The sequence below is a fragment of the Mollisia scopiformis genome, assembly GCF_001500285.1.
Source record: "Mollisia scopiformis unplaced genomic scaffold LY89scaffold_9, whole genome shotgun sequence".
Taxonomy (NCBI): domain Eukaryota; kingdom Fungi; phylum Ascomycota; class Leotiomycetes; order Helotiales; family Mollisiaceae; genus Mollisia; species Mollisia scopiformis.
In genome coordinates, this window is record NW_017263589.1 from 1,019,320 (window position 1) to 1,045,017 (window position 25,698).

The following is a 25,698-nucleotide window of genomic DNA, read 5'->3' on the forward strand; positions in this document are numbered from 1 at the left end:
ATTTCTCTGTGTGGTTGGTTCAGGTTCTCATTGTTGCCCTTCGGTTTGCAACTGCTCTACAATCAACATTAAATCTCACCTCAATGCGCCTGGATGGAAAATTGAACAGCACTCGACTCGCAAGATGGACATCCTCAATCCTGCTGAGTTTCCCCTTGCAAAACCCGCATCTCGCAACAGCCGCGCCTGGTTCCTAGACGAACTCGACATATATCAAACCGAGAAGCCTTACCGGCTTCGCTTCGAGTCTCCAGATCCTTCTATAGCACGCACAAACGTTAAGAACAAAGAAGCCTCGATCTCGATCCACGATCTGCGAAGCTACACTGAGCCCCTGGATTACGACCGCAACGGATTTACAACGATGTAGACGCAGAGCACGTTGACGACTGAAGATGCTGCCGATGAGCAGAAGGTAAAGCAGATTTATCTACAAAGCCTCAAACCAGTGCTCCGTGACTTTTTCCGGACGCCGAATGTGGTGATTTTGGAATACGTTGTACGTTCATTCAGCTTAAGAGTCGATTTGCGATATGTGACAGGTCTGAATCTTGGAACAGATTCGGAAACGAGAGGAGTCCTTTCCCATTTCCCATGGCGGAGATCATGAGACTAATCAACCGGTTCTGGTAGCTCATGTAGGTATGTGCTCCTGCTACCTACAAATACATGAGCATAATAATGACACTTATTACAGATTGGACTCCTCGGCATGTTGAATCAAGAGTCCGGAGGTTCATGGGCGCTGCCAAGGCAGAGAAGATCTTAAGTGGTCGTTACCAATACGTGGAGTGCGTACCTTCCCCCAACAATACACAAGCATTCCATTAATATCTGGCCCAAAAGCGTGTGGAAACCACTAAAAGGCCTAGTCCGAGACTGGCCGCTGGCACTACGCGACCTCTCATCCATCGACCCAGACAAGGATCTGGAGATGGCAGACACAGTGTTCGATATTGGAGAATACGAAGTGCAACAAAATTACCAGATGAACCACCGCCCGCAGCATCGATGGTTCTATCTTAGCGAGCAGAAGACAGATGAGATCACTATCTTCCGGCAGTATGATTCGGAGATCGGGCATGGTTCTGGTATGTATATGGCACGATAGATAAGCCGAACGGAACACTGACTGTGAGAAGGGGTGCCTCACGTAGCGCTCCCGGATCCGAGTGTAGACAGTAGCGCAGAGCTGCGAGGGAGTATTGAAGTGCAATGTCTAGTGTATTGGGATAGTGTATAGCGATGCAAACAAACATATGATATGTGTATATTGCTGCTGCATTTCTGATTGCACATTTTACTAGACTCTAGTCCAGCAAGATTTGGAGGGTCTACCCCGTGTCCTATGAGAAACACCTCTCCCGGCGCAAAACCATGCTCGTCCTTTGAGACGGCAGGCTGTCCTTGTCCTGCTTCTCGTCCGGCGACAGGTTTACTCTCTACAAGTTTCACCCAAAGTTGTATCTTCGCAGATCGTTCCTGACAAGGACTTTGCGATGTTGCTGAGGCTTGGTCGCCGAGAGAAGTAGCTTGTGTTAGACATGTAGGTGCCACAGTAGTAATCGGTCTAGCTTGAGTGGCGCCAGCTAGACAAGCTATCAATATTGGTGTTACTAAGTGAGAGCTAAAGAAGGAGCTGGCTGTTACAAACCGAAGAATAATGCTTTTAGATGGCTTAAACGTTTCTCAGAAGCTTCCTTGTAGCGTATGTGAGATCCGAAGAGGGCTCAGAATGCTTCTAGTTGGTGCGATTGCCTGATCCGGCTCTAGTGCCCGGAAGGACTAACTCGGGTACACACATAGAAGAGAACGGACTAATGACGAGTTTTGATTAATGCTTTCATGTCAGGTGGCAGCTTTAGAGGAAGGAGTGAGGCTCTTTCAGGCGGTCGAGAATTTCTCGTGTTTTGAACGGGCCACACTACTGATGTTTATTGACTTCGACTTCTATCCAAAGCTAGAATGGTCATTAATATATGTTGAATTTCAAGGACTGTGTTGTGTCGTAACTTTGTGTGCCTAGCAGAACGCTCTTCCGCCACCGAAAATACCCACACTCATTATCAGAAGCCATCATAAATGAGGTACACACATGACGCTAAGAAGCAGGTTGACGATGTTCATCACCCCAACCCCCAAAATAAGCCCGCTCGCTGATTGGGAGCTCCTCCATGCGCGAGTGACGTCTGCACAACCAGGCGACCAGACCATCCACTACCCCGAGGAAGCGTATAAGCGGGCAGAATATAGAGTCCTAGAGTTTCTGATCAGTTTCAATCTGCAGGGTCCAGTGTAAAATTGCATACCGATTCCAAGAGCAATGCCACTTGGTATTTGGTCTCTCCAGCGCTAACTATCAAGCGCGATTCTGCTAGTGGCACTCAAGACTGACAGTGCAAACGCAACAACAACAAATGGCAACACTCCTTCCGGAAGACCTTGGCCGTAGATTAGATTCGCAGTTGCGAGCCATAATTGTGCTTGTGGCACGCGAAACTGTTCGTTTGGTATCGTGTAGACTAAAGTGTACAATCTATAGCCGCAAGTGGCCTGTACAGCTCCAGCGGATGATCCGATGACCTGGCCGTAAAAGAGATCTTTTGGAGATGCTCCAACTAGGTGCCCGGTCTTGAAGTGTTGCATTACATCACTTGACTGGTAGATTTCCCCTTCAGCGATGCTACCAACAAGCAAGCTAATGATTGATGGCGTTGGGATTCGATCTTGGAATAACGAGCGTAAACAAAAACTGGGACACTTTGCCTATGAACAGTTTAGTGGTTTTGACCATATGTGAGTGTCCCATTCGAGCACAGACCTAAACTTGAAGCTAGTGAATTGTCTGTCTCGCCCGTAGATCGTATACTTGCCATACCCAACGGGGGTATTACTATAATGGCAAGAACAATTTGCAAGACGGACAGCAAATGTTCGAAGAGGTACCATGCGATGAGTAAAGAGAACAGAGAAACGCCAGCTAACCAAAGCATAGAAGCGATATTTGACAAACGATCTGTTGGTGGAGCATCATCCAATGGTTGTAAGATGGCATCGGAGGTCGCATAAGATTCGTTTTGAGGCGCTACACCTAACAGCGGTGTGCGTTCTTGTGCCTCCTGAAACCGGGATTCTAAGACATCTCGACTCCTTGGGGATTGGCTTGTCGAAAGGTAAGCTGAAATATGTTTGTTGTACTTAGAACTGAGTCTTCTAACGAAGTTGTCTCCCTCAGCGGGCTTTCTTAGAAGTGGCCGAAGAAGCGTCCAGCCAATTCCCACAATCGAATCGCCAAGGAGTACTCCTAAGGCGTCCATATGATCCACCCTTGGCTCCCATCTTGCAATTGATCAACTGGGCCTGGCGCCCATCCCTTCTTTTTGGCAATAGGCGATAGAATTCCCCATCCTATGACTGTGCCAAGGAGCATATGAGCCGACACCATTGGACGTATGATCATGCCATGTCCAACCCAGGCGAGAGATGGATTGAAGGCCCACGCCCAGTCACGCGCTGCTGGAATGCCAAATATGGGAACCTTTGCAATGCTCGGCATAAAATAGAAAACCAAAGCCTATAAGAAATGTCAGTCAATTATGGAATTTTTATCGGAGAAGCTGGACTTGCGACTTACAGAAAGGCCTGACAACCCGAATGACACCATCAATTTTAGTCGATGTGTGAGAGACACTTGATAGCTTTCTTCTGGACCATGTCCTCGCCAATAGAGTTGTGACCTTCGTTGTCGATCTGAATGAGCTGATCATCACCCGAAGGCAGTTCTCTTTGCCCTCCTATCCCTGATGGTGGTTCTCTAGACTTCACAACATGAATTTTCTTTTCTTGAAATTGATCTCGCCTGATTCTTTCAGTAATATCTGGCCTTTTATAAAGCAAGCCTATCATCGCCGCCATTGCTGTCCCCGCGGGAAACCGCAGTGGATCACGAATAACGAAGAAAATATCTCAATGGCGCAGCAAACACAGTGCCAAATAAACAAACACCCGACCAGAGAATCGAATGTCATAGAGAAAATTTCATCGGACCCTTGTCCCTTGGTGTGATCAGATATTCAAGAGCTGGAATTATACCATCGAGGCCTGCTGTAACAGGCATCGCTCCCATTGAAGCCGCAATTGTCATCACAAGTACATTTTCCATAGGCGAGTACGGTGTACGTAAATATTTTGAGATGGGTTGGAAAACAATGTATCCCAGTAATGCTGAAGGCAAAGGCATCGAGTTGTTCAACCCAACTTGAAGCCGAAAGTAGAGATTAGCGAAACATATCATGGCCCCGATCAAAAGTCCCGCAATCACAGCCCGTAAAGTAATGGTGCATTCTTCGACGATTTTTGCATGCGTTAGGAGAGAGGGTGAGGTGGACCTCGCGGGAGGAGTTGCACGCGTGTGCTCCGCGGAAGTTTCGTCGACGTTGCCATCATTGCCGTTCAAATTGATTTTTGACGACATATTGTGTCTGACGGAAGTGTCCTGCACTGAGTCACTGAATCGACTTATTCCACTCGCGTACTTGATCTATCGAAGGAATACGGGGATCGAAACTTGAGAGTACATATATGCATTACCTCAATGTGTCCCTGGGTGACATTTACCCACTATCCGTCAGGTGAAGCAACTACGTCTTGGAAAGCTCTTGCCTCTCCAGATGGGGAAGCAGAAATGTACAGAGATCCCAGATTCCAACCAGATATGTAATGAAATATCGTGGCTCATGTGCAAGATCGTTTCGGAAGTTGGGTAAGTTAAGCGGAAGGAGGAAGGCTGCAGAAGGCGAAGTGATCGGAGGAGATATCTGATCACCAATAGTTAGCTTGCCTCATATCAAACATATTCAATAATATCGCTCACAGACGTTGCTACTGCACCTTTCCTTCTTCTTTGGCAGAATGTAACAATGCCAGGCTTTCAGGTCCTCTGTAGAAGATATATGGACTGCACTGTTGCACTCGATAGCCGGAATTGCACAATGCAGTTGTGATCGCCCACCCGCACCAGAACCGGTTCAACGATGTGGGAGCGATGACATTCGATTCAGGACTGGGATATTCGGTTTGGAGGTGCTTTCTAAGAAAGTATAATAATATAGATTTATATTGTTGACCAGAAATCCTGCGCTGATGTAGGTTTCGAGTATTTCGGGATGGACACCGCAACGAAGCTTGAACAAGATGAATGCGGCAGCTTCTGCTCAGCAGCAGCGAATTTTCAAGATATGAATTGGATCTCCTTGCATGACACTGCGAGTCTTGAAGATAAGTCTCGTTACATCACAATTAGCTCTGAATTCTGGCGGAATGGTGTGAGATAATCTGAACTTACGCAAGAAAGAAGAGACTTGCTGTGTCATGGTTGTCGACATTGTGAGTTGGCCTGTCATTGCGCTCGACGTATTCTTGTTGATATGACAAGTAGATGGAGTTGCGAGATAACTGTTATTGATTAGGAAATCGCAGGAATTGCTAAAGCGCAAGATGCAAGAGAGCGCAAGTAACTCCTAGTGAACTTCTAGCAACCTGGGAGTATTTAGTATTTGCAACCTCTAGATTTGTTAGAAATGTACAGCTTGTGTATTATTGCCACTAGTGGGTTGGCAAATGCTGGTTTGGAAGGCGTGGGACATATAAGTCGGATAATTTAGCCGGCCTGCCTTTGCCTCGACTATTCATAAATGGCAATTTTGGCATCATTTTCCGCGATCGGAATCTCCTTGGTACTTTTAAACGTCCACGGAATAGTGCTACTCTGGGGGTGACTATGGTTGACACGACCTGCAGAGGAAAAGCGAGCCTTCTTCAGTCTACCGAAACATTGGCCAGTCATATTTCTAAGAGTGCAATTTCCGCCTTCAGTACCTATCTATACCGTGTAATTCTGTGCATATGTCCCCACTGTGGTTGTTCCTAATATGGTTAGGTCTTTCTGAGCAGCCTTGAAAAATGAATCCGAGTGATACAGACATACCAACATCGTCACAGAAAGGTTACTACAAAAACGTGCGGATGGCTTGATCGAAATCATTGCACGTTGTTAGCTCTGCGCAACAATTGAGATCTGATGTTTGCGTTCACTGATATTTGGGAAAGTTGTCTCACAAGTCAAGAGGGGCCACAACAAATCTATGTACTGTATGTATATTTGCTGCGATGCGTATGTACAGGTTCTATGTTCTGGATGGCCTGAGGCGATCAGTTTCTAATGAGTGTGGTAAAAAGAGCGTAAAGAGCGTCGGACGTCCGAAGAGCGTCAAAAATTGCCAAAAAAAAAAAGCAAAGCGTAAAACACAAAAGAAAAGCAGCCATGATCGTTGACTGCAGACACCTCTCCTCATCCGTCTTCATCCTATGACGTTGCCATGTCTGGATCAAGAAATATGATCTCTTCCCACAAGGCAGAGAAGATTCACTACCAATTCAAAGATCCGTAAGATCCCAATCAATAACGATCAGCTTGCGAGGTTGGACGTGCACAACTTCAGCTTCTCGCTGTCTTCTCTCCAACTCCTGTTGCCACTTTCTCTCCAACTCCTGTCGTCTCTTGCTTGCCAAAACCTCCATGTCTTCTACGAACAATCTCCTCTCAACCTTCTTTGGCTCGGCTAGATTGACAGAAGAAGAGCTCTGCAGCGTACACTTCTTAACAGCGAGATCGGTCATCAAGTCGAGCATTGGCTCACTCTGGTTCTTGGACATACGCGATGGTGACTGGCCTCGAACTCTCGACATGACTTGGATGTTGATCTGTCGTCGTCTGGAGTAAGACAGGTTGCCGGATCGGATGCCGAAATGACCTTGATCTTGGGAGGTAAATTGGCCAGCAAGTTGGTCATATTTAGGACAATTCGTGATAGGCAAAGTCTCTTCCTTGTTTTTACTCCACATGCTCGGAGAGAAGGGTCGGAGTTCAGCTGAGGTATTTGCGGCGGAAGATGGAGACCAAAACGGATCTGATTCATCATCACAGCTAGCTTGAACGTTGGGAGGCGTAGAGGACATGGTGTCGATTGAGCTCTTTTCGCTCGAGTCGTATGCGCTCATGCTATCTTCGCTGTATGGTTCGGAAGGAGGAGTCTCCAAGCTTGCAGCCGTATGGGTATCAATAACCGGGGTGAGTGGGATCTTGGAGAGTTTCAACTGCTCATATTCAAGTCCTGTGAAATGTTAGCAAATACTTTGAAAGTGAGTCAGGCGTAACCTACCCTCCACGTACTCGCGAAGACCTTCCTGTTCCTTCTGCACCATGAAGGCGAGAGTCTGAACGCACCAACCATCCAACTCCGGTGCTTCATCTAGGAAGAAATGTTAGTGCATAGCTCCTTCATCAGGATGGACCTACTTACAGAGTATCTGATGAACATAAGGGTCCAGGACGTCGACACTGAATTGGTTTACATCTTCGAAGCGACCGGCCATATCAATCAAGAACGCAACTCTTTGTCTCGTCGCAGAGCGCGTAAAGGTGTTGGAGAAGAACGCGTAAACGCCATTCTCGGGCAACTTCGCAAGCTTTCCCTTTTGATGCAAAGTCGACAGCATGCGCATGACTGACTGTAGGAAGAGCACATCGTATGCACCCAAGTCTGTGAATGTAAGGGCAGAGCTGACAATGATTCCCACACGAGCTGGATGGACGCCTTCGCGAAGCTTCTGGTTCAAGAAGACCGTGGCCTCGGCCCAGTAATGTCGCGGATTCAGCTTCAGCGGGATGAGAGTCATGACACTTCGCTCTTGCAGCATCAAAGAAGCTACCACACGATCAGTTTGGTATCAATGGTGAAGGAGCAGATGGTACTGACGAAAGAATCCATCGGGTATAGCCGTAATAGGCTCGATAGAGGATGCCATGTTGGACGAGTTGGGATGAGGTGGAGCTGGTTGAAGGTGAGAAGCCTTGCGCTTCATTATCGCGAGTAGGAATCGGATTTTTTGGCGTCGCGAAGTACGTAGGCAACGAAGAGACAATTATAAAGGCACAGAAGGGTGGTGACAAGTGCACCTCGATGGTTTCCGCGGTTCTTGGAAACTTTTTCGAGATGGGGTAAGGGAGGAGAATTTGGGAGACGTTGGAAGGGGAGACGATTGATGATGTAGACAAGAAGGCTCGCCAAACGCGCTAGTGGATCCGGCTGCGCATCTGAATTGAAGGTGAATTATTTTGGTTTATGATCAACTTCAAAAATACACATTGTTCTAATAGTATGAAAGTCTGGTTTTCTTGAATGGGCCTCAAATCAATTGCTTATCAGCTGCGCTCGTGATGTTATGCTGTGCTTGCCAAGCGATGTTGAGGCGACGGAAAAGGGGGGTGGATCACGTGAATACTTCGTCCTTCATTCTTTCCTACCTAAGTTCGGAGGGAGCTTTGACCAACAAGTTGAGAAGAGCACAGTAGAAACTACGGAGTTGTGGGAAGATTTGAGAAGTGTACAGACCCTTTGCTTATCGTTCGATTGCCAAGTGATACTTGATAACCAGGAACCTAGGCGTAAACCTCTCTCATGATCCCAGATTATGTTCCCCAAATATGATAAGCAATCCACCTGGTGTGCAGTGCTTCCGTGTCTGATGTTGAATATTCATTTTCTTTGGAACTGGTTTGTGATGTAATCTTGCAATGAGTCAGTTTGAGCACTGTTATTGGTGTGAGCCAGGTAGGAGGACAGGTTGATCAACAGCATCTGCTGTCGCAAAATTATGAGTGTAAGACAATTAAGATGGTATTATAATACGATGTCATCCTATGTCATACCACCCTTCGACTATGGCAAATAGACTCAGTTTCTACAAGCTTGAATATTATATTCTACTAGGAACATTGGTAAGTCAGGGTCTGTACAAGGCTGGAGTGGCCAATCGAAAGCAAGTCGTAAGTCTGTTGTCAGTTGTCAGTCTAAAAATGGAAGTTCTGTATGATGTATACCCCATCAGATTCAAGTTGAGAGCACAGCGCCAAATCACAAGCGCCATAGATTTCATGATCATGTGGCCAGTCACACTGGATGGACATCAGGTCTTCCATTTATGTTTATTTGAGTCAGTAGACCGTATTCTATGCCTCAAAGCCAGACATACGTATGGTCCGTTGACGCCTTGTCTTCTGACCCAGCGCGTTGGAAGATGATAATCGCAAGGAAAGAAAGCAGTCTTCAGATGCCTGAGATTTGTGCTCCTCAGGAAAAGCAATCTAGAGCACTAGAGCCAAAATATAAGGGCGGCCTCCTCCACTCCTCAAAAGAGGGTCTGTGTAAGATTGCAGGAAAAATGACATGAGAATCAAGCTGCTCAAGTTTCATATCCTCGCTCTGCTCCAATTCACCCCTGTTCCCTTTTTGATCCTTGGTATCCTTCGTGTCCACCACATCCGACCAGCCTCGAACGCCATTTGGAGCCCCAATCGCAGCTTTCAAACCCTTATCTTCTCATAGGTGATATTAAATATACTGCTTGTATTTATTAGTATCCTTAATGATGTGATATCTCCCATTCAAGTACCACTTGGTCGGAGGAATGGGCTCCTCAGCTGGCTTTTGTCCCGAGTATTTGAGCTCCCTACGCGCGTCGGAGGTGTCGAAACTATTGTATTTGTGAGAAGCGCGGCTGCTGCTCTTGGAACTCGTGACTCTCATCCTGTGACGATGGATATACAGCCGCAGACGGACATTATGAATATCCTAAGTCATAGTTGGAGTGGGACGGAGGTGCGGACTGGTACTCGTGTTGTGTTGCGCTCTGCGATCATGAAATTACACAGCACCGACTGCTTCAGAGCTTCCAGATCCTATATATGAATATCCATTCCAACTCTGCTTCTCTCTGTAAGAATCGCCATCGGGGTGGATACAGCTTTAATCCCATAGTCAAGCAGCCAAGTCCTGTCAACATAATGATACAACCCACCTTTTCATCCGACCTTCCATCCAAGTCACTTTTTCCATCTGATCTTTGACTTTAATTCACCTGCTAGAGTGGACTTCGCTTGGCCTAGTGGCCCCCAGAGGCCATGTATACCAGTCCTCGATGCGCCTTCGACTCGATTTTCTTCTTCCAAATACATCCACCTCCACTTTGCGCATCCACATTCAAGACTTCGTACACGTCTACACGATACAGTAATAACTTGCGCAGCAGTACCGATCAGCTATTCCAATTCAACTACGAAAAGCGCATTCCCAATCACTCAATCAGAAAGTCTCAAGAACACTCCTTCAACATAATCCAAGATGTCTTACTACGGCAACGAGTATGATTACGAGTATGCCCGCCAATCTGAGCTGGAGCGCGAGTACGAGTACGAGCGTGCTCTTCGAGCCGACCGCAAGTACTACGAGCAAGGTAACTCCTCTGCAAGATCCTCTTGTGTTTGCGCTTACTAACTATAATTCCATAGTCCATCGGAACGAGGTCGATAACCATCGCGCTGATATGCGCCGTCGTGAGGAGTATGCGCACAAGTACACCAAGGCTGCTTGGATGGAGGAGCAAAGAGACAGAGTCGCAAAGAGTAAGTAACTTCTATTCTACTCAAATGTAACCGACAGATATACTAACTAAAACTTCAGTCAACCCCGACTGCTTCTACCGAGGCGGTGATCGATTTCATAATCATCTGAACGATGAACTCGAAGACGCTTATCGGCTGGGTATGGCTTACAACCCAGAGCCAAGTCGTCGACCACGCAGTTCTAGTCCACGTCGTGCTGCGCCTGCTCGCCGCAATGCATCTGCCACTCGTAGCGGGTATCCTCCATTCAACAAGACTGCCTCTCGCTATGATCCTGCTTCTCGTGATGAGTCCGGCGCACGTGGTAGATATCCTCCACTCTACAAGCCTGCCAGTCGCCATGATCCAGCTTCTGTCCACGACACTGCTCTGCCTATCGCCTACTACGAGTCTTCCTCGGAGTCGGACTCATCTTCCAGCAGTGAGGAGGATCTCACCAAATATAACGATGACTACTCCAAGGGCTGCAAGGGCACATGCTACATGCCTCTAAATGGTGCTTCCAAGCCACCAGAGAAGCCTTTCATTGAGGCTCGGAATCACTTCAAGGGTCGTTGTACCATGAAGAAGAATTTCACCGACGAGAAGCAATATACTGATTACAATCAGTACTGGGAGGATGAAGCCATGGCTATCGCCACTGACCCAAAGAACCTCAACTGGGGTGATGCTCTGGGCGATTGGAAAAACGAGTATACCGAGTACGGCGAGGATTGGGAGAAGGAGGCTACGGAGAAGGCTATGAAGAGTAAGGGCGATGAGGACTGGGACAAGGGGACGGATGTTTGGGATGGAGAGGAGGAAAATTAGGGAGGGATTTGAGGAGGATTTGTTGAGGGTGTAATTTCGGGAGCCGTGCATACATTAGGTCGCAGTCATCAGAACATGGAGGAAATGCAATTTTTGGATTTTTGCTTGGTGTGGACGATGTCTACCAGCCCACAATCACGGTAGCTTCTTCTGCTTCCAGAAATGAATACATATGAGACTTAACTCTCTGTAATGGTCTTAGAAACATTATCTTGATTCCATTATCTGTCCTACTGAAAGTCTACCTTGCCTGTGCTTCCAAACTTTCACTTCTCTCCTTAGTAAGTGGCCACAGATAGCGCCTTGAATCTATGGCAATGATGAAACATTTAAGCAGGAGCTTTGAGGGAAGTATATTGACACATACCGTAAAGAACTGGTGCACCAAAACGATCTACCTACCTCTATGGCTCAAATATTCTCCGTAATCCTTCCAGAACTCCATTCCATGAGCGTTAACTAAAGATTTATATTCCAAAACTCTCTTCTAAAGTCTGTCTTAGAGGTAGGACAATCAAAGGCTAGTTCAGACTATGTTCAAACTTGAAACAAAATCGGTTCGCTTGTAAATTCCAACTTGCGCCGACTACTTTGGGACTAGCGTAAACTTTCACAGCATATACATTCGAGCTCTTGACTTGAACTTCATCCTCTTCATCTGACATCTGCGCGCGTCTTCACGAACCCATTCGAGGAAGCTTTGAACCTTCAACGACAATCTTCCTAGCTATTGCAACCACTCTTTTCTACACCATCGCAACTTCTACGCAACTCGACCACACCTTCATATCTCTCCGACTCTGCAACTTCATTTCACACATCAAGATGTCAGACTACACAGCCATGACGGGTTATACCCAGCGCGCGAAGTGGTACCAGGAGAGATTGGAGTATTACCGCGAGGCGTATCCAAGATGCTCCACCGAGGCACTTCACGAGAAAGTGCGCATGCTTGAATTCACAACTCCAGACCCAAGTGTTCAAGGTAGTCAAGGTATGCTTTCGTGTATGCTCAGCTTGGGAGGCTAATGCTCATACGTTGATACAGACAACGCCAGCGAAGCCGACCGCCGTGCGACTCGCGCCGAAGAATTCCGCCGCCGCCGAGTTGTCCACGAGGAGCAAGAAGAGATGCGCCAAATGCGACTTAGTAAGTTTGATTCAAGCCTGCTAAAGTGTCTTCAACTAATTGAATTTAGACAGAGAGCATGAACAGCGCACATTGGCCCGGCTTCGCTATGAGGTGCGTGAAGCGATCAGACGTTATGAGATCTACGATAGAAGACTTGGTAAATCTCCTTACCCAGGATGAAGAATCTATACTAATCTTATGGTCTTCCACAGAGCGCAAAGAGACTGACTACATTGCCGCTGAGGAGCGCTACTATCGCCGTCGTGGCTATGGAAGCGAGTCTCCTCAATCTGTACCATCTCACATGCGATCTGATTATACCGACCGCCTCCACCCCGAAGACATACTCACAGGACGATCTCGTTACGATAGAAACACTGGTCATAATCTTGCTCGAAACGAAGACGTACCGCGATCTCTTTATCCTGAATACCGATCCCGAGGCCGTGATGCTCGCGAGCTGTCTCCTCGACGATACAGAGATCGAGAGTATCGATCGCGAGATTATGAACCTCGATACCAATCTCCACCACGAAGATCTCGTTATTCCGAGTCTCGTACTCGCTACTGAGCACGGAGGGTCTACGGACTGGTTCAGCGGAGATGTAAAGACAGATCGAGATGGACATGGACATGGAACCACAGAGAGGGACTGATGGTAGATCTGAAGGCGTATACATAGGAATCGGATCCGTCCATTCGACGACCTGCTGAGGCGGCTTGGAGGGTAGATCTTTTGACACTTGGCGCCTGTGCATTGTGGCAGCTTTCTTTCCGCTGTTGGGGGGCTATTCTTGGCAGAGATTTCTATAAGATAGCAGCAGGATGACTTCTCGGTTACTCCTGGGAATTGCGATTATTGAGCGTGTGTGCCATAAAACAGAATGAAACAGTCATGAAATCTCTGCTTGCTTTGTCAGAAACCTGATTTTATTGCTATCTACGCCATACACAAATCTTATCATCAAGGGGTTTCGTCCCCTCGATATTTACTGATGCCAATAATTGAGAAAATGAGACGCTAATACTCCAAATGCTTTCCCGTGTTTTTCGAGTAGAAAAAAGGTACACGCAAATAAGGACATAGCTGTCCCAGATTCTCCGTCAAAACGCCATGAAATCAAATCCGCTAAATCTTACAAGAACAAAAACGCCGTCAATCATACCATAAGTTACCATCACTTCCCAGACTTTCTACCAGCAAACGCAAAACCGCCAAAGTTTGGAAGAAGAAAGGTCTTCCGACCGGTACTTGAACTTGAAGAGCCCCCATCTGTCATGGTGGTGGAGCCCTTCGAGTGGCTTTCTTCATTGGGAGAACCTGCTGCGGGATCGGAGCGACGCTTCAATCCTTCAATTGCCAGCTGGTATGCAGCGTTTTGCTCATTGGCCTCATTCATCATTGCAATGTTCTTTTGATGAAGAGCTAAATCGAACACAGGCTCTGTGATGGCTTCCTCGGCAGCTGCTGGCTTCGGCTCGTTGATCGCGGTCTTGGCTTCGTCCTCCTTGGTTACCTCATCAATCTTGAGAGAAGCAAAATCGGGGAAACGCTCTGGAAGATCACTACTTTCATCAACCGATGTATTGTCCTTCTTCATGGATCGGGGAATCGAAATATCCGGAGACTTGGTTTTGCTTGGTCCGCCTTCCTTCGCGTTGCCAACCGTAGCAAGGGATGTGGTGTAATGTTCGCTGGATCCGATAACCAAATCGTCTGTGTGTTTTAAGAGTGGGCGAACATCTCCAATGATTTCCGACACCATTCTCACTCTAGATGCCTTTGCATTCTTCTCGGACTCAGTAGCATTCATGACTTGTGTCGGTCGTGCAGAGTGAGTGCCAGTGCTTGGTAGGACATGCTTCGTACCGAAAATCTTGTGAGGCTCAGAGGGAGGGCTTCGGATCGTGGGGTTAGGCATACTAATTGCCGCACCTGGATCATGGGCTACAGTGGGACTGCGACCATTCTTTGTGATAGAGTTTTGTGGAAGGACCTCGATATGTGCAAAAGTCGAACCCAATTGAGGAATAGAAGTTGGTGCAGGTGGCGTAAATAGACGAGTTTCTGCATTCTTGTCACTTCCCTTTGCCCCGTTCTTCTCGGCCTTCGAAGATTTCTTGATGAACTTCTTCTTCAATATTTCCTTCGTCTTGATTGACCATTTGACTCCTTGCTCAAGCTCTGATGTGGACATAATGGAAGGAGTGTAAAGACCCTCCAAAGTACAAGCCATAAGAGAAGGCCACGCATTGTCGAATGGGACACTGGGGACAACTCTTCCGATTCGGTCTTCAAATAGACTTTGTAGCACGGAGTTCGAGAAAGTGCGTGAAAAGCCCGACATTCGGCAGCGCTTCAAGATTTTGGAGAGTTCCAAGATAGGGGCAACATTATCTTCGATTGCCTCAGGGACATATCGGGCTGTACAATTAGCCTGGCTTCGAATCAATTGATTCTGGGATTACTCACATTCTGTTCCAGGTCGACAGCCAACATAACCTCTTGCCATAACATGCAGTTCAGCCATGTGCATTCCATCTGCACGCTTCAACAACTCCTTCACATACGTCTGAACCGTTGCTCGGACCTTTGCAGCGACTTTGAAACTGAGTTGATCTGCATTCTTCTTAGCGCTGCCTGCCAAACGTGTGTAGTCTCTCTCAATAGTCAGTCTCTGAACCATCGAAAGGTTTTCAACGAGCCAGACATGAGACAATTGACAGGTAAGTGGTCCGGTGAACTCGTTCAAAGTAACGTGGAAGTGGAACTGGGACCAGAAATATGCCAGGACCTCAGTACGCCAGGCGTAACAACACTCAAGGAGGCCCCAGACAGGGTCCAGAACATCCCATGGCGATGCAAAGTAGTCGGCCGGAAACGCTGCCTCGGTCAGGCTTGGTCTCATAAGTGAAATCCTTCGGTCCTCGTGCGGAAAGCAGAGTTCGTAGATTCTTTGCTTGATCTTGAGTGGCAACTTAAACCAAGGAAACATAGGGCTGCTCAGATCGATCTTTTGCGTGGGATAAGGCTCGCACGGGCAATACCCATATGGACAATCCCTATCCTTAGAAGGACAAGCCTTGCCTGGATCCTTATACTCAAGACTTGGGATCAATCTCTCGAGTGCTAGGTCAAGATCGGCTTGTAAGGGAAGGTCATCGACGATCACCTTCAGATCGGTTTCTTGATCGAACTCTGGGATCGTGTATTCTTCTTCAATGGGCCTCAAGGCGCGTACCGGAAGGGTGGTCGAACGGCTACTGAAGCTGAATGACGAGGAGCGCGCGCCGGGAAGGCGGCCAAGGAGGGTTTGGGAGGAGTTTCTGGTCGACTCGAGGGACCTCAATGAGGCGCGGCTTGAACGACGGAGAGGCACTGGAAGAGTTAGCAGGGGATTCATATACTTGTCGACAAACTTACTCTTGAGGCGATTGCTGTCACTTCTGTCCAATTTGTGTTTCCATCTAGTCAGGACTCCTCTCATCTTTCCCAGTCTGGCTTTGGGAGATCGCGCCTTGTCCGAAGCGAGGAGCGATCCCGCTTTGGGCTTAGCCGCTGATGACTTCAATCCCATGATGGCAATGGCAAAGGCAACCTTGGAAAGCAAATGATTGCGAATTGTTGTTGTCGGAAGTCGTATGTAGGAGGAGAAAGCAAAGGGAAAAAATTTGGAGATCTACCTAGGTAAGGTCTCCGCTAGTCTGCAACGACTTATAGCGGAGCGGGGGTCACATGACCAAGTGCAAGCAAAACAGCACTCAGGTAGTGCAGCTGTGTTGGGGATTGCATGACTGGAATGTGGTAAACTAATTTCAGCAGATCATACATCGGACAGACTGGGCACTCCGATAGATAGACACTTAATACAGTCAAGAAAGGTGTATAAAAGTCGACGAGACAGCAGAAGAATTCGACTAACATAAACGGTGCTACCAATGTCCATTACAAGTAAAAAGGTCGTTATACACTTGCAATCCTGCATTATGCTTAGGGTTCCAAATGCCACTTTAGTGAAATGTGAACATGGTCCACGTTTCGAACTCCCAATGTAAAAGCACTTTTGACTAATGGAAGCGCAGTTTCAGATGCTTTACGTAGACAACAGCATCTTCTAACAGGAATGTCCGTTTGTAAGCATAGATTATGAGCTACTAAAGACTATGATATGCAAAAGCTAAGGGGGCATTGACATACTATGCCATCCATTGCTGATAGACAAAGCCAAGTCGGCATGTGTCTTTCAGCGTTAATGAGTGCAAGACTTTGCGCATGATCATACCTTTCAAAGCCTCTCGGCAATGCCAAATCTACATATTCACATAGTAGTGTACCATAGAGTGGTTGTAGATATGTCTAAGTCGTTACATGTCGATGTGTGACGTGTCCTGACGAGAGGGACACCCGACTGGGCATCATTAGCTTGGCCAGAACAGTACCGTCATGAATAAATACTCGATTTAGAGGTTGCACTCGATACATCACTATGTAAATACGAAATAGACATGTTAAGAAGCTTGGAGTTGCTTGGAGTTGCTTCGAGGCGTAGTTGAGCGATAATGTTGGTCACGGTTGTCGTCTGCAAAATTTGAAATGGAAAGCCATGGGCCGACCGGGATCATCGGCAGAGGTTTTTCCGGTGCGTCACAAGAAATATTTAACCCTTCTCCCATACACAACAACAAAAAGATCTATAAGTTGAGATCAAGATTCCTCCGCAAGGAAATTATTGCAGACCATCTGCCGACACAATAAACAACCTCTAAGCAGCCTGAACTCCTCCCTACCTGTCCCGCCATGTCGGTCGCAGCACCAGCCAATTTCAATGCTGAAGAGGCAGATAACCTCGAAGATGTATGGGATGCCCTTGGACATTTGCTGTGCAGCACGATACAAATTGCTAATACCCACGCAGATTGAGAAGCAGTTCGCTGTCAAAGGTATGCGCCCCTATAGGCGGTTCGTTTCCCCTATGTCGTCTACCCCGCCACTGACCCCGCCATCAAGCCGTGCAACACTTGACTACATACTGGGCCATACTGGAGAAGGTTCGCGGATCTTCTCTGAGGCTTACAAAGATGGACGATGATATCTACGAACACCTGAAAACCGACTTCCCTGAATTCGACCCTGCGGTTCCCCTGAATGAGGACGAAATAAAGAGCAAAACCGGCAAAGAACGTTGGCGAAAGTTCATGATGGCATACGAGAAGAAGATCGATGATTACAGCTTCGGCACAATAGTCAGAACGAGCCCGAAGACGGAGTACGATCAAGAAGGTACCATCTTTGGTAAGATTGAGCTTGGCTGTCAAATAAGAGGAAAACTAATTATGTATAGTGCCTCGGATGCAGTTCTATGCCATCGAAATTGCTAGGAATAAAAACGGGTTGAATGACTGGATCTACGAGGATCACCAGAAGGAGTTGGCGAAGGCGAAAGAGGCCAAGTCGTGATGTTGCATCTCGACCATGCCATTGTACAATACCGATCCGACGAAGGAATTTTTCTGAGCATATTTGACAGAAGTATCCTTCAGTTAATGGCTTTCAGTTGGGCATTCTGCTAAGAGCGGTGGAATTTCTTCATAGCCAGGGTAGGTTGAGAGACTGAAGTATACCCCACATAGCGCCAATGCGATCCAAATGCCAAACAGCATGACATTCTCAAAATACAGAGGTCCACATTCAAGGCATTTCTACTCTACATCTCGGCCACATTGGTCAAAATCATACTACATTGTTCCGATGGCTGTTTCGGCTGCCAGCGAGTTGTTAGCCACAAATCCTGCTCGTAATCCTTGTTATCTTGCTTGCTGTGTTTTGCCCCTTCTCGAAAATCAATCAGATTAGTAAATGTCATCCGCTCATCTTTATTAGAAAGTTTCCGGTCCGATCTCGGTGGTAGAGTACCTGCAATCGGTATTTTCGCTTCGTTTTAGGAAACAATACTAAGGGGCCCCCGCCTTGAGAACAATGAAACGACCATAACTTCAAGCTTCAGTCTACAGAACCCATTGTTCTGCTGAAGAGATTGTTTGAAAGGCTTCATCAACCCCAACGACAATTTCACAAACATGTCTTCAATCAATTTCGTTCAATTGCATTCCTTGTTCATAATTTTCGACGCCACAATTGACCTCAACACACAATGACCCCTCAGCTATCTCAAAGCTTTGGCAGCTCTGAAGAAAGTCCAGCAACAAACCACAGTTCTATCTATATCGAGAAGACTAATGGGTCATCGCGTAAACTTCAACCTCTTGGAACGGACGAGAGTAACGATCTGAAACCCTCGTGGCGCTCGCTGTTTATTTTCCTCAAGAGAAGCCACGCTCCAGCAGTGGCCTTCGCTCTTACCTCCACCTTCATTTCAGCATGTATCAAACCTGCATCGGCCGTCTTCTTTGGTAAAATCTTTTCCGTCTTAACGAAATTCGGTGCGGGAACACTGGACACTCAGCAATGCCTCCACGAAATATCCGAGTGGTGCGTTGCACTTGTTTGCCTCGGTGGTTTTGCTTGGATCGTGGAAGGAGTCTTCTTCTCTTCGTGGGTGATGTTTGGAGAATTGCAGGCCAAAAGTCTGAGACTTCAAATGTTCGAAGGCATGCTGGATAAGAACATGGAGTGGTACGATCTACGACAAGACGGGGTTGGCGCTCTCATGATCCGAATTCAGACGTAAGCTTCACCTTTGACAGGCTCGGTGAGATACTAATAGTGCTATAGTCAAATACGGGAGCTTCAATTGGCTGTCTCTCAGCCACTCGGCTTCCTGACTTACGAAGTGATCGGTGTTGGCGCAGCGTTGGGACTTGCGTTCTACTTCTCCTGGAAGCTGACCCTTGTCATCATCTCCACATTTCCCATTGCTGGAGCCCTTCTATACTTTGTTTCGCTCAAACTGGGTCCCGCGATTGAGTCGCAAAAGCGCGAGCTCACACAAGCTTCGAAGTACGCCAACACCGCCATCACGAACATCAATACAGTCAAGGCGTACAATGGCCAAGATCAGGAAGTCTGGCAGTATGAAAGCACAATTAAGCGTGTAGCGATTAGTTACATGATTCAAGCCCGCACCAATGCTCTTCAGCATGCTATCATCAAGTTTATGATGATTGCATTGTTTGTTGAGGGATTTTGGTTCGGACTTTATCTCGTCAATAGAGGCGTCGACCCTGGACATGTCCTTACCACTTTCTATGCCTGCCTGAACGCCTTGCAGGCTGTCGAGGTCGTCTTGCCACAATGGCTTGTATTGACAAAGGGGATGTCGGCAGGTGCCACATTGGAGACCATCATGATCCAGATGCGAAATGGAAGAAAGATTACAACTATGACTGGGTCTTGTAAGCCAAAGTCGTGCCTGGGTGATATTGAGATTAATAAGGTAAGTTGTGGAATTGAATAACCTGGTACTATAATCATCATCCTCTGATACAATCTTAGGTCTCATTTACATATCCAGTAAACCCACAACAAACAATCCTGAACAAAGCCAATTTCTTCTTTCCAGCTAGTGAGACAACTTTTATCGTCGGGTCTAGTGGATCGGGGAAGAGCACCCTTGGCAGCTTGCTTATGAAGTACTACGAACCGTCCCGAGGAGAAATTCTCTTAGATGGGAATCCTTTACATATCCTGGATCCTGATTGGCTGCGCCAAAATGTCAGTTTGGTACAACAAAAAAGTGTTCTATTCAACGAGACTATCCTCCAGAACATCGCATTCGGTCGCGAACTTGCTCCAACTACAGATGATATTGTTGAAGCATGCCAGGCTGCTGACCTTGAAGACACACTCAAAGCATTGCCGCTCGGGCTGGAGACGGTTGCAATGTCCGGTGGACAAGCACTGAGCGGTGGCCAACAGCAAAGAATTGTCATCGCAAGAGCCCGTCTACGAAATTCTCCTATCCTCATCCTTGACGAAGCTACCAGTGCCCTGGACCAGACGAGCAGGGAAAGAGTTATGACCGAGATTCGAAAGTGGCGGAAAGGAAAGACCACTATCATCATCACACATGATGTTTCTCAGATCCATGATAATGAGTATGTCTACGTGCTTCAAGCTGGCACCGTGGTACAAGAAGGTTACCGGTCCAACCTTGCAGACAGACAATTCGGAGCTTTTGCTGCTCTGGTCGCAGCTGCTCAAACCCCATTGATACCTTTCGCGGATCAAAGAAGAAGTTCTGCACCCACCTCACCTGCAACACCTAGTAAATCTTCCTTTGACGAGCTACTACACTTGAACTGGAACCACGTCTCCCGGCCATTCGGCATGCCGAACTTATCACCTCGTACAGGAACCAGCGTCAACGTTCGAAATAGTCTTCTCCTCAGTGTTGGAGCTACTCAGGCAGATTCAACGTGGAATAAAAACATATGGTCGTCGCCAGTCATTTCGGATGAGGGATCCTTCAGCCCTCGCTGGAGCACTTCCACGCGTTTTGCTTCGCCGGAATCCTTATCAAGCAGGTTCTCTCGTGCATTTCCAACGATTTCCAATACGATAGACTCTACATTTAACGACCTCGAAGGTGCAAATAAGAGTCTATCTCAGCCCGAAGGCGCTGTCAATCCAAATCCAAAAGGAAACCGAGGCGAAGGATTTAAGCATCTACCTGAACTTGAGCTACCTCGACTTGAGTTACCTGACCTTGATCGTCCTGAGCATGAGCCACCTTTTCCAGTCGATTTATCGCCTCCATTATTACCTTTAAAAAAGCCTGCGTCGTTGAGCTTGATCTTTCAGACAGTCTGGCCAAATCTGAACTGGAGAGACAGATCGTGCCTCGTTCTCGGCTTCCTGGCAGCTCTGATCGTAGGAGCTTCGACTCCAGCATTTGCTTATGTGTTTACGCAACTGCTTGAAGTCTACTATCTCCCTAGTAATCGAGGTATGGAGGCACTGAAGTGGGCTTTGATTCTGCTAGGCATCGGTGTGGTCGATGCGGTGTCCGTGTTTTCCATGCATTATGCGCTGGAACACAGCGGACAAGCGTGGGTCAACAAGTTGAGAGTGGAAGCCTTGAAGCGAATTTTACGCCAACCACGATCATGGTTCGACAAGGAGAGAAATTCGGCTGCCAATTTGAATGCTTACCTGGATCGCAACGCAGAAGAGATGCGCAATCTGATAGGTCGCTTCGCAGGTCCTATCTTCACAACTTTCTGGATGCTGGGCATATCGCTTGTCTGGTCGATGGTCATTTCGTGGAAACTCACACTCGTGGCTGTGGCCTGCGGTCCAGCTATGTATGTTCTAATACAGGTTTTCAATCTTGTCAGCGGGAAATGGGAAGAAAAGTGCAATAAGGCTTCAGAGCATACCGGCAGTATCTTCACGGAGACGTTCTCAAACATCCGCGTCGTTCGGGCTTTGACCTTGGAATCATACTTCAAACGCAAGTATGAGAATGCCGCAGTTGATACCTATAAGATTGGGATGTCTCGAGCCATCTATACAGGTGCTTTCTTCGGTTTGGGAGATACCATGAGCTATCTACTCACTGCCAGCGTCTTCTACTATGGCGCCGTCATCATCACCAGCGGACAACTCGATGTGACTACCGTTCTTCAAGTCGTCAATCTTCTTATGTTTGGGATTGCTAACGCAATGGCGATGCTGATGCTTGTGCCACAGCTCAGTTCATCACGCACAGCGGCGACATACATGCTTCATCTCGCCAATCTTCCACTACACAATACGCCGGAGACCATGGGCAAGAAGCGATTGAAATCTCCGTTCCCAATCGCCTTCAGCAATCTCTCGTTCACCTATCCCCTGCAACGCAAACCCATCCTCCAGAATATTTCGCTCAACTTTCAACCAGGAACCTGCACAGGGATCGTCGGGCCTTCGGGCTCGGGAAAATCTACCATCTCATCCCTCCTCCTTGGTCTCTACACACCCAACCCGGCTCCCGTCGACAAGCTCGCGCCTTTATCCTTCGCCGGCGTGCCCATCACCCAATGCAATATGGCCAGCCTTCGTAACCAGATCTCCATCGTCGCTCAACAACCGCTTCTCTTTCCTTGTTCCGTCCTCTCGAATATCATCTACGGCCTACCAGAAGGCTCTTCTTACGCGAACCTCAATTCGGCAATGCAAGCCGCTCGAGACGCTGGTATCCATGATTTCATCATGAGCTTACCGAATTGCTACGCTACCATTGTGGGCGAAGGAGGAATGAGCGTCTCAAGCGGGCAAGCCCAGAGAATCGCTATTGCACGAGCACTAGTCCGACGTCCAAGGATCTTGATTCTTGACGAAGCGACCAGTGCACTCGATGCTATTAGTGCAGAGGCGATCCGACAAACTGTGCGTTTGCTGATTCAACGAGGAAAAGATGCCAGAGATGGTGGTGTAGCAGTGATCATCATCACCCATGCGGTCGAGATGATGCGGATTTGCGATCAGATCGTCATGATCGAGAATGGAAAGATGGTGGAGAGTGGTGGATTTGATGAGCTGAGGAGTAAGGATGGGGCATTTGCGGGGTTGATTGGGAGTAAGTCGGCGACCAAGGGGGACGCGAAAGGGTTGGGCATAGAGAGGATAGCAAGCCCGTGGAAGGCGAGGACTCGACAGAATTGGTTTAGACAGACGTCGTATTAGGGACGAGAGGATAGAAATACGATGCCCTTTGAAAGTATGAAATGCATTCTGTTGATTTATGTGTCTACTCCAGATTTTAAATGCCTGATGATAGCATTTCATGCGCAGTGATTCCAAGCCAGCTTCCAAAATCGATACTACCCAGACAGACCCTTATTTCTGAGACCGTCTCCGAAGGCAGTGCTACCCAGACTGCTACTCAAACTTTCATTGCAAAGAATGCGATAGGGAAAACCGCGCTCTTCACGTGATTGCCTTAGCTTATCTAGGTATTCCAAAAATTTTGCTTCACTTCACAACCCAACAACAAAGAACACGCCCAAAATCCCTCCCGCCCTCTGATTGGCCGAGATACCCTTAGCGCCAAAATTCCTGACTGCTGAACGCTGGAAATCTTTGTGGAGGGCCATCGTTGGCAACATGAAAAACTGCGACATGCAACAAACGAATTTAAGGTTTGGAGCTAAAATTAACCTTAAAACCTTAATTCTAGCTTTGTTGCGTGTCGCAACCACGAGGATTTTTGTTTCTCAACGAAGAACGTATACAAATAGAATACTGCGATATGATTGGTCCAGGGCTTCTTAGCGTGGAAATTTCCTGAAGGTGTAAAGTTTGGATTTTGAGAAACGTTTTTCGAGGTCTTGGGGCAGAGACAGATTTTGCGATGTGCAACAAAAGATTTTTAAGGTTTTAAGGGTATTTTTAGCGCCTACTTTATTTTCTGCCTGATGTTGCTTGAACAAATTGCTTCGCAACGAATACACATTCATTCTGCAAGCTCTCTGAGCATGTCAGGAGTTGAATCATGGTCCATACGTTTGACTTCGCTCGATCTAGAGATAGAGGCTCCATACACTTTGTACATCGCATCATCGATGTAGCCTGATTTCGTTTATGCCGCTCATCAAGCCATTCAAGCTGTACTGTGCAGTTGCGACCCGACAGAGCAACTGAACTTGGTTTTTTTTCGGCATGGATACACTCTGATCACATATCAGCATGCTTTACATATAATCGGACAGTTCTACCTAGTTTCTTAACTCTTTGTCCCCTTCTCTCCTAAGATCTTTGATAGTACCTAGATGTAGATGCATCCAGGAGAGGAGGTATTTTCAACGTTGAGAATGTTCGTTTGATTTCCGAGACTTGATAAATATACTGTTGAAGTATGTCAAAATTATTCGTTACGTAAGAATTCGAATATGAGATGATGTTGTTCTAGAGCTTGTCAGATGGTACATGGGAAACGTAGTTTCTTTGAGATAAAGAGACATTTACATCGTTCTTGTACCACTTTACAAGTCGAATCTTAATTTACACATGAGACTTAGCCTACTTATGTACTTATGCTGTCTCACAAACTGCGGAACAGTATTATCTTGTTCCCCAATTTTCACTGTAACGCATGAAGCACTCAAGTCCTGCTTAGTCTTTTTTAAACAAAGAAGAAGTCTGCTTCTGGGAAGCTAGCACGACGAGAAAGAAATTGTTGAGGAGTTGTGAAAGAGAAAAGGAGTACAAGGATTTTCTATCAGAGTTGAGGCTTCACACCCTCGATACTATGTACACCGCCAAAGAGTACCACCCGGTTGACTAGAGTACAGCTCGTTGATCCATCCATTCCAAAATTCATCACAGAATACCAAGACTTCCAAATATCGACGTCTCAGATTCTCCCGTGCATCCTGCTTCTTCTGTTCTCACGTAGCTCGCTTTGCCTCGTATGCATCATATTGTACACTCTTGTCAATCTCCAATATCTTGACCGTGAACTTTGGTCCTCCAGATACCTTCCATTTCGAGTCTTTGAACTGATCGAAAAGCTCTTGTGCGGTTTCATGCACAGTGTCGACTGTGTCATCATACTGGGCTTTGGGGACACGTGGTATGAACGAGTTGTTGCCCTTTTCCAAAGCCACCCGTCTCTTCGCCGCACTCGCTGTCGCTTTATGACATTTTTTGCGATCTTCCAGGGTGATGGCAAATTTCGAAGGGGGGACCTTATCACAACAGCCACATTCACATCCACGAGGGAGCCCATACTTCCCTACTCTCCCTTCGTCCCAATTTTTGATTCCGGGAGCAAGGTATATCATAATCCCATCCAGTGCAAGACTAGATAACTCGTGTTTGTAGACATTGAACTCCTTCATGGAGATAGCAAGTCGGCGCATCTTGGTCTCGGACATCAGCCTTTCTAGCGCGGAGCCCTTAGACGTCAGATCGCCTTCCCAATCAATGGAGTCGAAGCAACTAATTAGACAGAGGATATCGGATTGCCAGTTGATATAGACCTTCGGGCGGTTGATGTATTCTACCAAGTCGCTGAAACTGTGTGTACCGAGCTCGAGGCTATAATATTCCAGGCCAATCGGTGTGAAGAATTGAAGGAGCAATCCGTGCCGTAAGTGTCCTTAATTTGAAGGTGTCTTCTAATTCTTCATAGAACATCTCTCGTCGCTCTTCGCGACTCTCGTACCTGTCTTCTCCTTCATCACCGCCCTCTGCATCTTCGTTTTCTTCACCTTGGCCGTCTTCACCTTCGCTATATTCGTCTCCACCCTCTTCGTCTCCACCCTCTTCGTCTCCACCCTCTTCGTCTCC

General features: G+C 47.1%; 10 protein-coding genes across 10 annotated transcripts in view; 5 read left to right on the forward strand and 5 right to left on the reverse strand.

Annotated features, from left to right (window-relative positions):
* Positions 1 to 124: 124 nt before the first annotated feature.
* Positions 125 to 1,243, forward strand: LY89DRAFT_732386 (uncharacterized protein; the record flags this gene model as incomplete). The annotated part of the gene is made up of 6 exons (XM_018219674.1): positions 125 to 277; positions 371 to 499; positions 561 to 642; positions 698 to 791; positions 847 to 1,091; positions 1,143 to 1,243. 6 exons carry the CDS (start codon positions 125 to 127, stop codon positions 1,241 to 1,243), a joined length of 804 nt encoding a protein of 267 aa, XP_018073199.1.
* Positions 1,244 to 3,304: 2,061 nt separating this feature from the next.
* LY89DRAFT_732387 (uncharacterized protein) lies at positions 3,305 to 4,474 on the reverse strand (the record flags this gene model as incomplete). Its single annotated transcript, XM_018219675.1, has 2 exons — positions 3,305 to 3,574; positions 4,154 to 4,474. 2 exons carry the CDS (start codon positions 4,472 to 4,474, stop codon positions 3,305 to 3,307), a joined length of 591 nt encoding a protein of 196 aa, XP_018073200.1.
* A 1,961-nt stretch (positions 4,475 to 6,435) lies between these two features.
* Positions 6,436 to 7,866, reverse strand: LY89DRAFT_667898 (uncharacterized protein; the record flags this gene model as incomplete). The annotated part of the gene is made up of 4 exons (XM_018213003.1): positions 6,436 to 7,172; positions 7,221 to 7,310; positions 7,362 to 7,766; positions 7,818 to 7,866. 4 exons carry the CDS (start codon positions 7,864 to 7,866, stop codon positions 6,436 to 6,438), a joined length of 1,281 nt encoding a protein of 426 aa, XP_018073201.1.
* A 2,375-nt stretch (positions 7,867 to 10,241) lies between these two features.
* On the forward strand, positions 10,242 to 11,332 carry LY89DRAFT_667899 (uncharacterized protein; the record flags this gene model as incomplete). Its single annotated transcript, XM_018213004.1, has 3 exons — positions 10,242 to 10,353; positions 10,409 to 10,522; positions 10,581 to 11,332. The coding sequence occupies 3 exons, from the start codon at positions 10,242 to 10,244 to the stop codon at positions 11,330 to 11,332; spliced, it is 978 nt and encodes a 325-aa protein (XP_018073202.1).
* An 825-nt stretch (positions 11,333 to 12,157) lies between these two features.
* On the forward strand, positions 12,158 to 13,120 carry LY89DRAFT_732390 (uncharacterized protein; the record flags this gene model as incomplete). The annotated part of the gene is made up of 4 exons (XM_018219676.1): positions 12,158 to 12,326; positions 12,381 to 12,482; positions 12,536 to 12,621; positions 12,677 to 13,120. 4 exons carry the CDS (start codon positions 12,158 to 12,160, stop codon positions 13,118 to 13,120), a joined length of 801 nt encoding a protein of 266 aa, XP_018073203.1.
* Positions 13,121 to 14,208: 1,088 nt separating this feature from the next.
* Positions 14,209 to 16,418, reverse strand: LY89DRAFT_506174 (uncharacterized protein). Its single transcript, XM_018208023.1, has 5 exons — positions 16,388 to 16,418; positions 15,889 to 16,327; positions 14,938 to 15,843; positions 14,389 to 14,889; positions 14,209 to 14,341 (listed from the first exon to the last, which is right to left on the reverse strand). Exons 2-5 carry the CDS (start codon positions 16,040 to 16,042, stop codon positions 14,265 to 14,267), a joined length of 1,638 nt encoding a protein of 545 aa, XP_018073204.1. The 5' UTR covers positions 16,043 to 16,327; positions 16,388 to 16,418; the 3' UTR covers positions 14,209 to 14,264.
* An 844-nt stretch (positions 16,419 to 17,262) lies between these two features.
* On the forward strand, positions 17,263 to 17,922 carry LY89DRAFT_582024 (DUF757-domain-containing protein; the record flags this gene model as incomplete). Its single annotated transcript, XM_018209140.1, has 4 exons — positions 17,263 to 17,319; positions 17,381 to 17,405; positions 17,473 to 17,757; positions 17,807 to 17,922. 4 exons carry the CDS (start codon positions 17,263 to 17,265, stop codon positions 17,920 to 17,922), a joined length of 483 nt encoding a protein of 160 aa, XP_018073205.1.
* A 766-nt stretch (positions 17,923 to 18,688) lies between these two features.
* LY89DRAFT_613975 (P-loop containing nucleoside triphosphate hydrolase protein) lies at positions 18,689 to 23,119 on the forward strand. The gene is made up of 3 exons (XM_018210676.1): positions 18,689 to 19,149; positions 19,198 to 19,858; positions 19,918 to 23,119. The coding sequence occupies exons 1-3, from the start codon at positions 19,025 to 19,027 to the stop codon at positions 23,089 to 23,091; spliced, it is 3,960 nt and encodes a 1,319-aa protein (XP_018073206.1). The 5' UTR covers positions 18,689 to 19,024; the 3' UTR covers positions 23,092 to 23,119.
* A 1,496-nt stretch (positions 23,120 to 24,615) lies between these two features.
* On the reverse strand, positions 24,616 to 25,461 carry LY89DRAFT_506245 (uncharacterized protein). Its single transcript, XM_018208025.1, has one exon. It carries the CDS (start codon positions 25,281 to 25,283, stop codon positions 24,795 to 24,797), a length of 489 nt encoding a protein of 162 aa, XP_018073207.1. The 5' UTR covers positions 25,284 to 25,461; the 3' UTR covers positions 24,616 to 24,794.
* The window catches only part of LY89DRAFT_506244 (uncharacterized protein), a 1,053-nt gene continuing 816 nt past the window's right edge, over positions 25,462 to 25,698 (reverse strand). The window contains exon 3 of the mRNA XM_018208024.1: positions 25,462 to 25,686. Coding sequence (XP_018073208.1) covers positions 25,640 to 25,686 — 47 coding nt within the window. The 3' untranslated portion in view covers positions 25,462 to 25,639. The remainder of the gene's footprint in view (positions 25,687 to 25,698) is intronic.